The 14,716-nt window shown below is 41.2% G+C and overlaps 1 protein-coding gene across 1 annotated transcript in view; it reads left to right on the forward strand.

Moving 5' to 3' along the window:
• The first annotated feature begins 5,836 nt into the window (after positions 1–5,836).
• LOC101855826 overlaps positions 5,837–14,716 on the forward strand; it is an 11,143-nt gene continuing 2,263 nt past the window's right edge. Inside the window, exon 1 of the mRNA XM_005108937.1 lies at positions 5,837–5,975. Within this exon, the coding sequence (XP_005108994.1) occupies positions 5,837–5,975 (139 nt within the window). The remainder of the gene's footprint in view (positions 5,976–14,716) is intronic.

Consider the following 14,716-nt stretch of genomic DNA (forward strand, 5'->3'; position numbering starts at 1 on the left):
CTTCCCGGGAAGCATACAGTGCGAGCAGCCGATTAAGCGCTCAAACACTAACAAACTGACAAGATCTTTCGCTGTCTATAGCCGGGTACCCATTCCCACCTGGGTGAAGTGAGGAAAATTCGTGTAAAGTGCCTTTCCCAAGGACACAACGTCGGGCCCTTGACGGGATTCGAACCCACGACCTTACGGTTGCGAGTCCGATTTGAGGCTCTCAAATACGCTGCCATTGCGTAGAGGCAAGTGTTCTAAGGAATTTGGGCTCAGGTTTTCGTAAGGAAAAAACATTTTCTTACCTTGCAGTTAAGTATATCAAGCTCCATGTGACCTCGCACTTATTTTTGTTGTTGATGTGTTTCTGTCTGGTGTTTATAATTTTCTCTTCAGCAGTTTCTTAAGAAATATTTATTCTAAAATACTCATTACAAACACCCCCCCCCCCATAACAGACTTGCTTAAGTCATTCAGGGGACGGGATGCCTAGAATCTACTCGTCACACCTGCAGACAGACGGAATAACTTGACACAGGCTATTAATAGCCTCTTTTTTCAGGATTCGACCTACTGTGCACTGCGTGGCAACTGGAATCGGCCCAACAATTCAACCATTTGTGTAAAGATGTTTGTATCTGGCTATTTTTCCAAACAAGTTATAGGACACCTTACATCCACTCGCCTTCCTACCCCCCTCCTCCCCAACACACTGCCAAAGCAAGCAACTTTTTTCCCTTCATCATAAAAAACCTCTTTGAAACACTAGTGGTGGGCAAAATCCGGACAATCTATCCTGACAACCGGATAATTCTCAATGAAACATTATCCGAATTCAGACTCTTTAACTCTCTTTCCTGACCCGTTTGCCGAAGTGGGTGCACCCATGTGTTGAAGTATTGCTAACCCGTTTGTAAAAGTGGTTCTAATTCTTTTGCCGAAGCGGTTCATGTGATATTATTTGCCGAAGAGGTGCATTAACATGTTATCCGGATTTTTGCTAAAGCGACCCATTGCCCAGCCCTATAAAACACCTTCACCACTCGTTGAGGTTTCTGTTGAAATGACGGATTTAATAAACCTTTGGCGTGTCCTATCTTTCCTCAGAATTACTGGCTGCATTACCGCTTTCATCGCGTTCGAAAGATGCTTGTGTATCGCCTTACCTCTGAAGACCAAGAGGATTCTGACTCCACGAAGAACAAAGATCACAATTGTCTCTATCTTTATCCTCATGATTTCCGTCTTTTCCCCTTTCTACTACTCACAAAGACTGTCTTGGGTACTGGATCCAGCCAAAAACACTTCACTACTGTCAATAACTTTTGCTGAAGAAAGAGAAATTGTGGATTCCATTGTGTTTATGACGCAGGGCGTAATAACTAACGCGCTTTCTTTCATCACTGTCATCTGTTGCACCATCATTCTCGCTACTAAATTGAACAGTAAGACAAAATGGCGTCAAGCCACGGCTAGCAAAGGAGTCGGTGGAAAAGAGGAATTTGGGGCCAAAGAAAAAAAGGTTGTGAAGTCTGTCATCCTCATCTCTACTATCTTTATAGTTTGTTACATGCCAGGGGCAGTGACTTTTCTTGCTATGTTTCTGGAACCAGAATTTAATGCGGGAGGGAAATATGAAAATTTATGTATTGCCGCCGCCTCACTTATGTTCACAATGGAGTCGGTCAATTCCAGTGTAAACGTTTTTGTATATCTGAAAATGAGCTCAAAATATAGAGAAATGTTTATGAAACTTTTCAAAAGGTAGTGGACACTAGATTAAAAATAAATGATCAGTTTGAAGGGAAAAAAGACATCTGTGAAAAGCTGGAAAATTTTTTGTCACAGTTGGATGAATGGTAGGGGGAAGATCTTCTTCAACGCAGCCTGTCCTGAATACTAGCCAACTGTTTTTGGTTTAGCAAGAGTTTTACGGCTCTTGTAACTGCAAAAAGCCTACTCCTTGGCAGGGACTTGTTGCTTTAAAAGAGTAATCCAACCCCAAATGAAAGGGTGCGTTGAAATGTATTTACTGTCCAAAATGGTATATTGGAGGCTTGGAACACATACGTTAAGCTGCCTTACTTTACATATGAAGTTACCCCAGCTCCCCCAGCCCCCTCCCCCTATTTTCCCTTGGTGCTATTTCTTTGCTCTAGTCTATCTACTATTTGATGATAAATAAACATGTTAGTGTCTAAGTTAGAGGCTATTTTTTCCTCAAGACCGTGGAGAGTGTAATAATGAACAGCAAAAAATACCTACCTATCTACCTACCTGCCTGCCTGCCTGCCTGCCTGCCTGCCTACCTACCTACCTACCTACCTACCTACCTACCTACCTACCTACCTACCTACCTGCCTACCTACCTGCCTGCCTACCTACCTACCTACCTACCTACCTACCTACCTACATACCTACCTACCTACCTACCTACCGACTTACCTACCTACCTACTTACCTACCTACGTACATACTACCTACGTACATACATACATACGTACATACGTACATACGTACATACGTACATACGTACATACGTACATACATACATGCATACATGCATACATACATACATACATACATACATACATACATACATACATACATACATACATATCTATAATAAAGTCAATTGAAATTTTATCTTTCTGTGTATGTTGTATTCATTGTCTCGTTTTCTTTTGCTGTGTGGATGTGTTTTCAGCCCCGATCAGCACACATTGGTTGTTTCAGAGGTAGAACATTCCTGTTAACTCCGTATGCGACAAGGCTAACAACACTGCTGGGAACCTTGGAAAGTCACGAAATATTATTCTAATGGGCCTTGAAACCTGAATACCGAACACAGTGATTCTTTTTCTAAACTGGCATTTAAAGAAGACTATCAAAACTTAAAAAGTTACTCAGATGGATAATAAAAACTGATTTGCACGCTCGTGCACGCACACACACACAAACACACACACACACACATGCACACACACACATACACATACATAAACTCAAACATTCACACACACACACAAAGAGAGAGATTGAGATTGAGATTTATAGAGAGAGAGAGAGAGAGAGAGAGAGAGAGGGGGGGGGGAGGGGGCAGAGACAGAGACAGGGACAGAGACAGAGAGAGGGGTGGGGCTGGAGGAAACTGGAATGGAAGGGTCTTTATTAAGGCAGAAGATATTCGCAGACGTCTCCTGCGAGTACCCAGGAACTATTCGGAGACGCACACTGATGCACTGCTTTGGGGGCTCCGCGAACAGAATAATGGCACAGTCGTAGATAAAAATCGGCCTTGTGAATGCGGACCGTTGAGATGTAGGAACATCCTAGCTGCAGACATTGTCTTCGGACAGACATCTCATGGGACTCCTCTACTGAATTCTGCCATGCACCTTTGTGCCAATGGTGTTTGTTAGACCTGAAGTAATCGTTTTGTCTGAAATTTATTTTTGATTCTCTGCAATTCCTAACTGATAGAACATCTCCACCCCCTTGCATCAAAGAGGTCATAGGAGCATTTTAATAACATTATTTCCGTACTTTCAGCGAAACTTACGAAATGAGATGGTGGTGAGGTAATGTTCAATACCAAAACTCTCTGCTATTTAGTAATCTTACCCATGATCTCAGCAGGCAAAGGTAACTTGAGAAAAACAATATCTGCAAACTTCTGTTAGCCCGTTGGACCACTGGCCTAATGCAAACAAGTGCGCCATGCTACGAAAATGGGGACATAACTGAAAATGGGTTGTTTTTTACGCGCTATAGAGATAATACAATATAATCTATCTATCTATCTATCTATCTATCTATCTATCTATCTATCTATCTATCTATCTATCTATCTATCACCCCTCTCTCTCTCTCTCTCTCTCTCTCTCTCTCTCTCTCTCTCTCTCTCTCTCTCTCTCTCTCTCTCGGCGTCCGGTAGAATCTTGAAATTGTAATCAGCCAATCATCGTGTTAAAGCCTTACACTACCCAGTCATGCAGCATATCAATTTAAAGCAAAATACATTCTGCATCATCTGACATAATAGTATTTCATCCATGTTGAGAGAAGCCCAAGATATGGTCACTCAGAATAAACCTTTAAAAATGAGACTTGGCAAAATTGTGCGATGCCTAAAAGACGTAAAAGTGTGTTCGCGTGTGTATATAGGTGCATCAACATTGGTGGAATAGACTTGTATGGAATATAGAGTGAATCAAAAATAGTTTTGTCTCTTAAATGAACATCATTGTCTGTTGATATGTTCAAACAGATTGGAAAAACAAAGCAGCCACTAAAGCTGCGCAGAATCCGGACTTAACATTACATGTGTTCATTAATATTTTGTTTAGGTGCCATTGGTTCCGTCTGGACAACGAAACCTTTTTTTGCTCATGGACTGTGTTGCTCTTTTGACAGAATCATCTGTCAATGAGAAACAGAGGCCATGAAACGTCTATGGATTGGGGTAGTCTGAGCTGGAAGGAACACATCCACCTTCGAGAGAATCTACGGATGGTTTGATTCAGGGGACACATCGCGCAAGTGCTGGAACGTTGAGTTTTATTATCCCTATTTTCGTCTTAGTATCATTCAAGTAGACATCTCCAGGCATTACAAGGCACTTTCTCACAGGGCTAAGGCCACTGGACAATTCTCAGACAACCAAATCATACCAACGTTGGGGTGTTCACCAGTTAATATAGTCCCAATATGAATCCTACCTGTACGTGAAGCCTCATTAAACAGCAGCTGAAGAAAAGCGACTTTGCTCCCAATTCATACACTTTGTATCTCACTGTGACATCTGAGATGAACTGACAGAAAATTATACACACAATTTAATGTAGCTCATTCCCAAAGGTTCCGCATTCTTCTCAAACCCAATGATGACTAAACACAACAATACTGAGCACAATTAGAGTTAAGTCCAAGTTGCGGGGTATTTGTGGAAAATTTTTTGTTTTATACTGTCGCAATAAAGTATTGTTTATTGCAAAGGCAGAATTGTCCATCCATTTAATATTATTATGCAATGTACGTTCATTCTATCAATATTGATGCACTACAGTATTCAAACCAGAATCATCCAACATTTTACCAACTGAGCTAATGGTACGACCAGTACCACAGAAATACAAAAAGAACATTTGCAATAGTTGAAAACAGTCTTTATTTACTAAATCCAATCCTGAAAATTAGAAACACTACAATGGCAACCAAAACGAGAGTTTTAAAAGGCTAAGTATGGTATGGTCAAACTTGCTATATGGTTGTGAGGGCTGGACAACTACACCAGATAGTGAGAAAAAAACAACAACCAAAAAGTTAAAAAAAGAGGCAGCAGAAAAGTATTTCTTATGAGTCTGTTGACAATCTCAAGGAAGGTAAGGAAAGGATATTTGGCACTGCTCAACGGCAAAACTCCGCCCCGACAAGACCTGTGTGCTGTGGTGCTCGCTGAATGATGTTCGTCCTTCGCTGGCAAAGATGACCTTGACTTCACATCACTGGAGGAGTGAGGTGTGTGCGAAGATGGCTGATCAGTCGATCTTCGCTTGGAAATGTCTGTTGCAGTGGGGGCAAGGGATGTTTAGGGCTAAACTAGGCTGGAAGGTAGAGGTGTCTCGGTCTTTTCTCAGCTGCCTCCTCCAATCTTTCTTTCTGACGCACGCTGAATAATCCCCCAGTGAAAGCAGAGGTGCCCACAATCACCATTAGCAGGATGGTCCTGAAGCGTGAGCACTCACACAGGTATCCAGATATTACTTTCGAATGATTACTCTCAGGCAAAGCTCACATATCCAGGATCGTCACAAGAGCCAGAAAAGGTCTGACTACACAGAAAACCATGGCGTGTAACAGAATGCGACAGAGAAGTTTAGCCATACTGTGCCAGATTCTTGTGCTGTCCGTGATAGACTATGGATTCGGTCTCCTCGCCTTGTCAACGTCTGAACTGAGACGCTTTGAAAGAATTCAGAACGAAGGTATGCGGACTGTTCTCGGGTGCACAAGAGGTACACCCTGAGAGGATGTACGCTTATCTCCTGGACATCCCAGACATGACAGAACCCCACACGATTGCTCTGGTGAACGTGTATTTGAGAGTCAGCGCCGATGATCAGCACCCACTACATGACAAAGTAGGAATAACTATACGCACACTTCTGCTTGTAGAGACTGAATGGATGAATGAGGCGGGGACGACTTTGTCTAAATGCTGTGAAGTGCAAGACATCCGAAGGGGCAGTGAATTGGTCTGCGTCACTGACACACTTGGGTAGTATACTCGAGTGGTAGCAACCTTAGAATGTCGTGAATGGCCAGAGGGGCCAGCAAAAACCCGAGGCAGAGACGCTGATGGAGGAGAACAGTGGACAAGGCGACGCAGTCATTTTCACATATATGGATCAGTACAGCGTGGGGTCAAATCTGGATAGACTTTCAGCGCCCGTGTAAACGGGGTCCTATAGAGAGCAGTCAGGCGCAACTAGCATAACAACGTCCAGCTTGTGTATGAAGATGAAAGCTATCACAGGGGCCCAAAACTGGATTAAGGCGACGGAGCATCAGTCTACCATCCTTGTCACTGACTCGGTGAGTACCACCGAAAAAGTGAAGAAGAACATGACGTATGCAGACTAGCGAGAGGCGACACGAAGCAACAGACTTACAAAGATTGCATAGATCTTAAGCCTTGGTCATGCAAGAGTTAGAAGCAATGAACGTGCTGTTACGCTAGGCAGCCAGGCTGAGATTGGCGGCACCATGCAATTTGATCCATCAACAGTCATGCAGCCTTGACAGCATGGTTCAACAACCATAGAGAAGATGAAGGCTTCATATCACACAGAATGGAAAGACTGAGGGAAGCTGTAGTCTCAAGGGGGTTGGGGAGAGACAGCAACCTGCATGGAAAAGTCAGAAAAATATCCAACCAGCTGATAACTGGCGCGATCAGCAAGCCGACCCTTTCACAGATCCTGGAGAGGAGGGAGAAGCAGCAATGGCATTGTACGGCCTGCGATGATACCTATTCCCCAACCAAGTAAGTTTTTCTTCTTCCTCGTTCTCAATGACAGCTGCTAGACAGCCAGTCCGATGTCGCGCACAAACTGTGCAGTCCGCTTCAAATTTAAGAGACTGCCATAGAGCTCTCTCTCAAGGGGAGTCACATTCTGTCACGTCTGTGTACGAAGGGTGGTGTAGCGCGGACAGTGCTGAAGGATATGATTAAAATCATCTTGATCGTGTCCACATTCACAGATAGCGGACTCTCTCACTTTTAATTTAGTGTGCATATGGTGTTTGAGTCTGTTGTGGCCACAACGGAGTCGAAAGATTGTGACCTGGTCTACTCTAGTTAGCATGTAGTAGGGGTCACGTCTGTTGTGTTTGGGGTGGAATCTTTTCCATCTGTTTCTTAAGGCAGATTTTATTAGCGTTTTTGACTCTGAGAGATTCATGCCATCTTCAATCTGGGTCATTTTGGCTCCTTCTTTGGCTAGATCATCTACTTTTTCATTTCCATGAATGCCACAGTGACGTGGTATCCACAGCAGAGTTGTGTTGGCTTGGGAGTTTAGATCACATAGGAGTGAAAGGAGTTGTCGTACTTGAACAGATTGTGGCTTTTGGAGAGCTTGTAGGACAGATTTAGCATCTGTCACGATGACGAAGGGACTTCAGATTTGGTGGAAAGCTCTTCTAGGTTCTCTCGAATTTGAGGGGGGTGATTGATCTGAAGAAGATGGACTTGACACGGGTCTAGTGGGGTTGGAGATTCTTCAAGAACCAAGTAAGTAAGTAGTAAGTAAGGCTAATGCTCAAGGAAACCCATCGGGGGCGCTCACAGAGGCGAAGCGTCTATATAATCAAATAATCACTGCTTCCCTTCCTAATTTTGAAAAATTACCCATAGACGTAAACCTCTTCAATTAAATGTAAAAAGACGTTCATAATCACCAATGAACAATAGACTATGCCTAACCTTCAAAACCGTTTCATTGCCACAGAAACAGCCTGTTCGCCCCTATCGGGCCACTCCATAAGCAGTCACAAGCTTTGATTAAGTAAGCTTAAAGTGAGGCTGGAAGAGTCTACCAATAGAGTTGAAGGGAACATATTATGCATAGCAGTCAAAACAGTTTCATTGCCGCATATACCCTGTTCACCCCTTTCGAGCCACAGTTATAAGCAGCCGTACTCCCTGATTATGTAAGCTAACTAACTACACTGGTCGAGTCTACCTCACAGATGTGAGGGGAACTAACTCCTAATAATAAATCTTGACTGCCTCGAGTGCTTGTTTTTTTTCCTCGACTTTTTAACGTCCTATAATCAGATCTTGACCTCGATTATGACACCGGCTCCTGGCCGCGAAAAGCTAGACAAAAAAACAGCCAAATGTGAAATAAAAAATTAATAATTGGCATGCTCTACCCAAGTATTTCGGCTGTCTGGTAATAACATGCCATTGTAGTACTGACATCTCTGCTTCTTTCCTTGGTGTTCGGATGTTCAAATCTTAAGTTCAATTTAAGGTTAGTTAGAATAAATATTTAATGAAATACTTTCCCGATTATTTTAGCGGTTGAATATGCATACAACATGAATTCAGGATTTGTTTTCATTCACAACTCAGAGTTGCCGCCTCCAGTGCCAGTAAGATTCTTATGACTTGTGTGAGTGTGATATCTCCAGGCCCTGTCTGGTCCCATCTCACTTTGATTACCCTGTCAAACAAGTCAGCCTTCGCCCCTGGGCGCTCAGTGAGATTACAAGAACAACAACAAAAACACGATCATCATCAACAACAACCAAAGCAACCAAAACAATCGAACATGTAAAAAATAGAAAGAGACCAATGCAGAATCTGGGACACTTGAGTTGACATAAAAGTCTTGGACATCCTGATCTCATTTTAGAAACAGAAGGAAAAAGAGGTGGACATACTGTTCCAAAAATTGTCTGACAAGACTCCAAGTACAAACTTTGTGATCTTTTGTCGGTTCTTTCAGCACCCAGCGGGCCGACACTGTACGTTATCGAACTCTTCAAACACATTTCTATGATCAACATTCTTCGGGGTGTCAACATCGTCAGCCAAATCACGAATTTTCGGCTTCCTGTCCTCATGAATAAAAAAAATGCATCAACACCTGCAATGTTCTTGTCTGTCACAGAAACCTGGGGGCGCCCACTTCTTGGATTATCTACAAGATTTGAACTCCTTGCCTTGAACACGTTACACCATTGGTAGGCCTATTTTCTTGCTCAGTAGATCTTTACTGCCATGCTAACATAAAATATTTCAAGACGAATTTCAGTTGGATTTCTCCTTTTCCCGAATAGCCTCATAAATGATCTTAAGCTGATCGTAGATGGGGGCGTAAAATATTATACTTAAAAAGAAAATAGTAAATGGATCCCAAATTAGCAGGCGTAAAAGTAGAACAATGTGCAGATTGGTATGACTATAGGACCTACCAAAAGAAGAAATGGGTAAACAAAAGTGAAAATGAACAGTAGTTCGTCTTTTTCTTCACGCACATGTAATGATATCATCATCATCATCAATGCCTTTTTCAACTTAGATCAGGGTATAGTTCACAAATAAACGCTTTCCATGTTTCCCTATGTCCACTTAGCCTCTTGATTGTATTCAATGTTTTCCCACTTTTCTTTTTTACCTTCCCATTCATCTCTATTCCGGGGGATTCTAATACAACACGTTCTTTGTTATGAAGCTGCATGGCCCTCTGAGTAATGACAAAGTACATCTTTTCTTTTCTTTTAAAAGCTGTATGACATATTGTGAACAACTGGATGTTAATTGAACCCATATTTGGCAGATCACCCGAGAAGAATAGGGTACAGGAGAAACTGATAACCAAAAAGTTGGTTTTTTTCGGAGGGGGAAGGGGGGGGGGGGCATACCAACCATCGTCCTTGAAATCGGTGTGACAACTGAATATTAATCATCATCATTTCTTCTAAAGGTAGGGGAAGACCTAGAGCAACCTACTTGGAGAAAGAGAAGGGGGAGAAGAGAGAGAGAGAGAAAGAGAGAGAGAGAGAGAGAGAGAGAGAGAGAGAGAGAGAGAGAGAGAGGGAGAGAGAGAGAGGGGGGGGAGAGGGAGAGAGTTGGGGAGGGAGGAGGGACGACATGGCTAATCTAATTACGGTTGAATGTAAGCATATGAGTGTGTGTTTGTGATACATACGCACGTGCGCATGAACACACATACACAAACAAACACACTCACCAAACATATCTAGAATTTCTTTTGAACCATCGAAATTTTATCTTTGAACTGCTCATTTCTTAGCCCCACCAACATTTTGATCCCCCGACGCCACTGAATTAGAACAGCCCGATAAAATACCAATTACTGGGAGGCTAAAGCCGTCATTATTATGACCACTCCTGAAATGGAAAGAACAACATCCACGTCAGAGCCATCCCGACCCCTATTACTTCCGCTCTCGTCAAGAGCAGCTTGTTCTTTTCAGACCTAGAGCAGGCAAAGACACCTTCTCTACACAACGTTAAGGATTGGCCACTCATAATAGTTTTTATGCAAAACCGGCAGCCAAATAGAAAATCACAATATATATTAATAATAAGAATCATGTAACTTTGACCTTTAAAAAAAATCAAATATGATAACGACCTGGCCACTACACGCCACAATCCTTCCGTATACTTAAATATATCGTGGGGCCACATTTGAAAAGAAAATTTATTATCATCTGTATTTGGTGGAGATATAAAGTCAAACAAAAATTCTAAAAGAAATAAATAAAGACAAAAACGAAACAAAACACAAAGCAACCCCCCCCCCCTTAAAAAGCCCAAACCAACAAAAAAATATTTTGAAAAGAGAAACAAACAAAAGGGCGCTCCGGATTGAGAGCAATAGGTATCTCTAAAAATTTTTTTCCTGTTGTGAGTTGTCTTCTATGAATGAATTAAGTTTCACTTGTTTCCTCTTGCAAAACACATTTCGTTTATTTCCTTAGTCCACTCCTGCAGAACAAAATATGACATTTATGGTGAATTCTATTTTACAGCGAAAGAATTGAACCAGGTGTTCAGATGGTAGCTGGAAATGTGCATGTAGGAGTTCCGATTTGATTGACTTTGTAGGTTTCTTGTAAACAAAGAAGACAAACCTTTTTCTTCGTTTTCAGCAGAATGTTCTGAAGTATCGGGGGGAATTTGTAGATTATGGATTGGGGCGATAATTACTGGTTTTAGCCCCCATTCTTTTGGCCAAGTCTAGAGCACTGCATTTTTTTGTGTAAAAGAAAATGTTTAACTTTTGGAAATGAAAAGGTCAAATTGCTAGTCATTGTACCTGATGAAACTTATCATACGCCTGTATTTTAAAATTTCTCGTGGTATCCTCCTAATTTAATAGTTTCGACTGTTAGTTTCTTTTGATCCACTCAGAGAGCAAAGCAGATACTTATACAAAATATCAATTACTAGCAACTGATAATTTCGAGTTACCAGGAGATAAAAATATACTTATGTAGAATTACATTGCGGATAAAACCTCTACCCTACCACAGCTATAATTGTCGCTAAGAACAGATATACGGCTACAGACACTGAAAAGCTCATACAATTTGGCGTCGGACGGGAAACTATGCTATGAAAATGATTCTAGGCAATATGTCCTAATACTATCATATCATATTTAAAAACATAATTGGCCAGATAAATATAGACAGAAAAAGTCACTATGTAGACAACTGTAATCTGTTCTTAAAAGATGGAAGGCTGAACAAAGCAAGTCGGTATGATACTTAAATAAGACTAGTCGAGCTTCTCGGTCAACATTCTTTCTGTATCTCTATTTTATTATTGAGTAAAAATGAGAACGTGCATTTGCGTGAATTTAAATGATCTGAAAACTCCAAAATAAACAAGTAAAGCAAATATGTGAACATAATACACGTTTGAATTGGGCGAACGTGAAAAAAACAGCTGGACGGGTAAATAGATGTTACATGAAAATATGGTAGAAATGGACTCGTCCTATGCACCCCTAGAGCATATGATGGTATCTTCCACGTCTGGAACAATTAATCATGTCACTTTCTCTTTGAACGCGAGTAAGATGGAGGCCATGACGCCATCTTCCGTTAAGTTTGTACCTTTACTCAGTAGCCAAGAGCTGGAAGTCGTAGAAATACTGAACTTCGTGGTCATCTCTGGACTTCTCAGTTTGATGGGCATTGTAACAAACGTCATCAATATAGTGGTTTTTGCAAAGCTAGGGTTCCAAGACTCCACGAATGTTAGTCTTATGGGTGAGAATAAATATTATTATGATACACTTACTTTTAACCTACAAATCTAGATACATCTAAACACATCTATTCGACTCTCTCTCTCTCTGTCTCTCTCTGTCTCTCTCTCTCTGTCTCTCTCTCTCTCGCTCTCCCTCTCTCTCTCTCTATCTCTCTCTCTCTCTCGCTCTCCCTCTCTCTCTCTCTCTCTCTCTCTCTCTCTCTCTTTCACTCTCAGACACACATACAAACACACACGCGCACACTCATACAATCACACAGAGAGAAACACATATACATATATGAAGAATCTTCAAAAATCTTGTTCAATTTCATCTTTAATTCCTTTTTGATATTACTTCAGTCCTGCAAAGTACAGATATGAACGTTCAAGAACGCTCAAACACTCTGTCATACCTTCTTCTCTTTGTCTCCCACTCTGAAATCATCTCTTTTTGTTTCTCTCTCTGACTATCTCTGTCTCTGTCTCTTTATGTCTATCACTTTCTGAGCCTCGATTCCCGGAACCTGCAACATTACAATTACGAAATCAAAACGTATTAACATTTTATCAAAATGAGACAAAATGCACGACACGGTCGTAATGTTAATTTATTCGTCTGTTGTACTGATATTCAGCTGACTTTTTCTTGAACAGAAAGGAACTACTGTACTATTCGTTCTATCAACAACCTGACCTGACCGTTTTGTCTAGTTCCGAAAAGTTTATACCAGCATGTCACAGGCACGAAAATACAGGTATAAGTCTACACACACACACACACACACACACACACACACACACACACACACACACACACACGCACGCACGCACGCACACACACACACACACACGCACAAACACACACACACACACACACGCTCATACACACACTTTAATCTATATTCCAAACTGCTGTGTCTAAAATTGATATTGAACACAGGATACTAACTTAATGAGTAACATACATTGGAATCAAAATGTAGAAGCAAATATTGTAATAGGATAACTTCTACTAGAGAAACAAAATCGTCTTCAGAGCAGCGGTTACGACATGTAATATCACTGCATTACGCATACATTGCAGTATAAACACATTTTATCAACAAACGTGATAACGTACAGCAACGGGAGGCGTAATACTTTAACAGCCAAAATGAGACACCTGAACATCTAATCTGTGATTCACTTATGTGGCGCATGAATGTCCTGTAGCGACAGGTGGATTGTAAAGAGGGTGGGGCTTGTCGTGACCAAACAGTGAGATCCTTTAAAACAAGAAAAATAGACTCAGCTATTCGTCTTTATACAGGTAGATCTACATGGTTTGTGTCCTTCTGTTTTAATGTTGAGTAACTTTGCTTTTTGGTTGAACGATGCATCCTTTATGATTAACCATTCGTAATTTAAAAATCTCGTTTGCTTTCCACCCACAACAGGATGCCAAAAATTTGCTGTTTGATGTGGTCCCAGTTTCTTAGGCAGTGAGCTTAGATTCATGTAATTAAAAAACGAAAGCGAATTTCCAATAAGCATTCTACACAATGCATTGCTGCATTGAAGAACACACATTAGATTCCAATGTAAAACTACCTCATCTCACTGATACAATACAACGGTGTTTGCCTCACTGTTTAGCTGATCTCAACACACAGAGCACAAGTGAATACAGTTCGCACGAGATCACCAACAGTTAATACGCTCAAAACTTCATTCAAGTGTACACACACAGTCTAAGCTAAGCTCAATGACACCAGAGCCTAATAGTCCATAGTGATTATTCAGTCTGTGGGAACTTAAGCGCCGGGGCTTAAGGGACAAACCAATGAAATTCCATTTTCCACAGCGGAAGGAGCGCCTTGCTGAACCTAGTAAACAGCAGTAGGCACCGAGACCAGTCAGATCACTTTTTGAGTTGTTATGCCTCAGAAGATTCGTTTGGTCGTTCGTGGAGTTTCGCTTAAAAAAAAATCGGAATACGTTATGTTTTTTTCTCTACCAAATTGTTTGTGAAATATTTTTTTAAATTTCAGTTAGAGAAGTAACATTTTGGTGAGGAAAACCAGGTGTGGCTGAATCTGCAAGCCTCGCGCCACAGGACGCCATTGTGAATGTCTCTGTTTTCTTGCTTCCTCTGTCCTTCTAAACCTAACACCTGATCAAGGTGTTCCGCTTTTAAAACATCACATTTGAGTTTACTACTTGTATGGTGATGATCGATTTTGAAATGACTGTTGATGTTTTCAGGTCTAACTGACACATTCCTTTTCTGCCATGGTATAAAAATCAAGAAAATTGAAAGAAAAACCCCAACAAAACTTGAACTAAAGTAAAAGAAAATAACCAAAACAAAAAAACCCAATAGAACTTCTTAAATGTAATTTTCTCTGGTTTCAGGCCTTGCTGTATCCGACCTGTGCTCAT

The sequence above is a fragment of the Aplysia californica genome, unplaced genomic scaffold (assembly GCF_000002075.1).
Source record: "Aplysia californica isolate F4 #8 unplaced genomic scaffold, AplCal3.0 scaffold00735, whole genome shotgun sequence".
NCBI lineage: Eukaryota > Metazoa > Mollusca > Gastropoda > Aplysiida > Aplysiidae > Aplysia > Aplysia californica.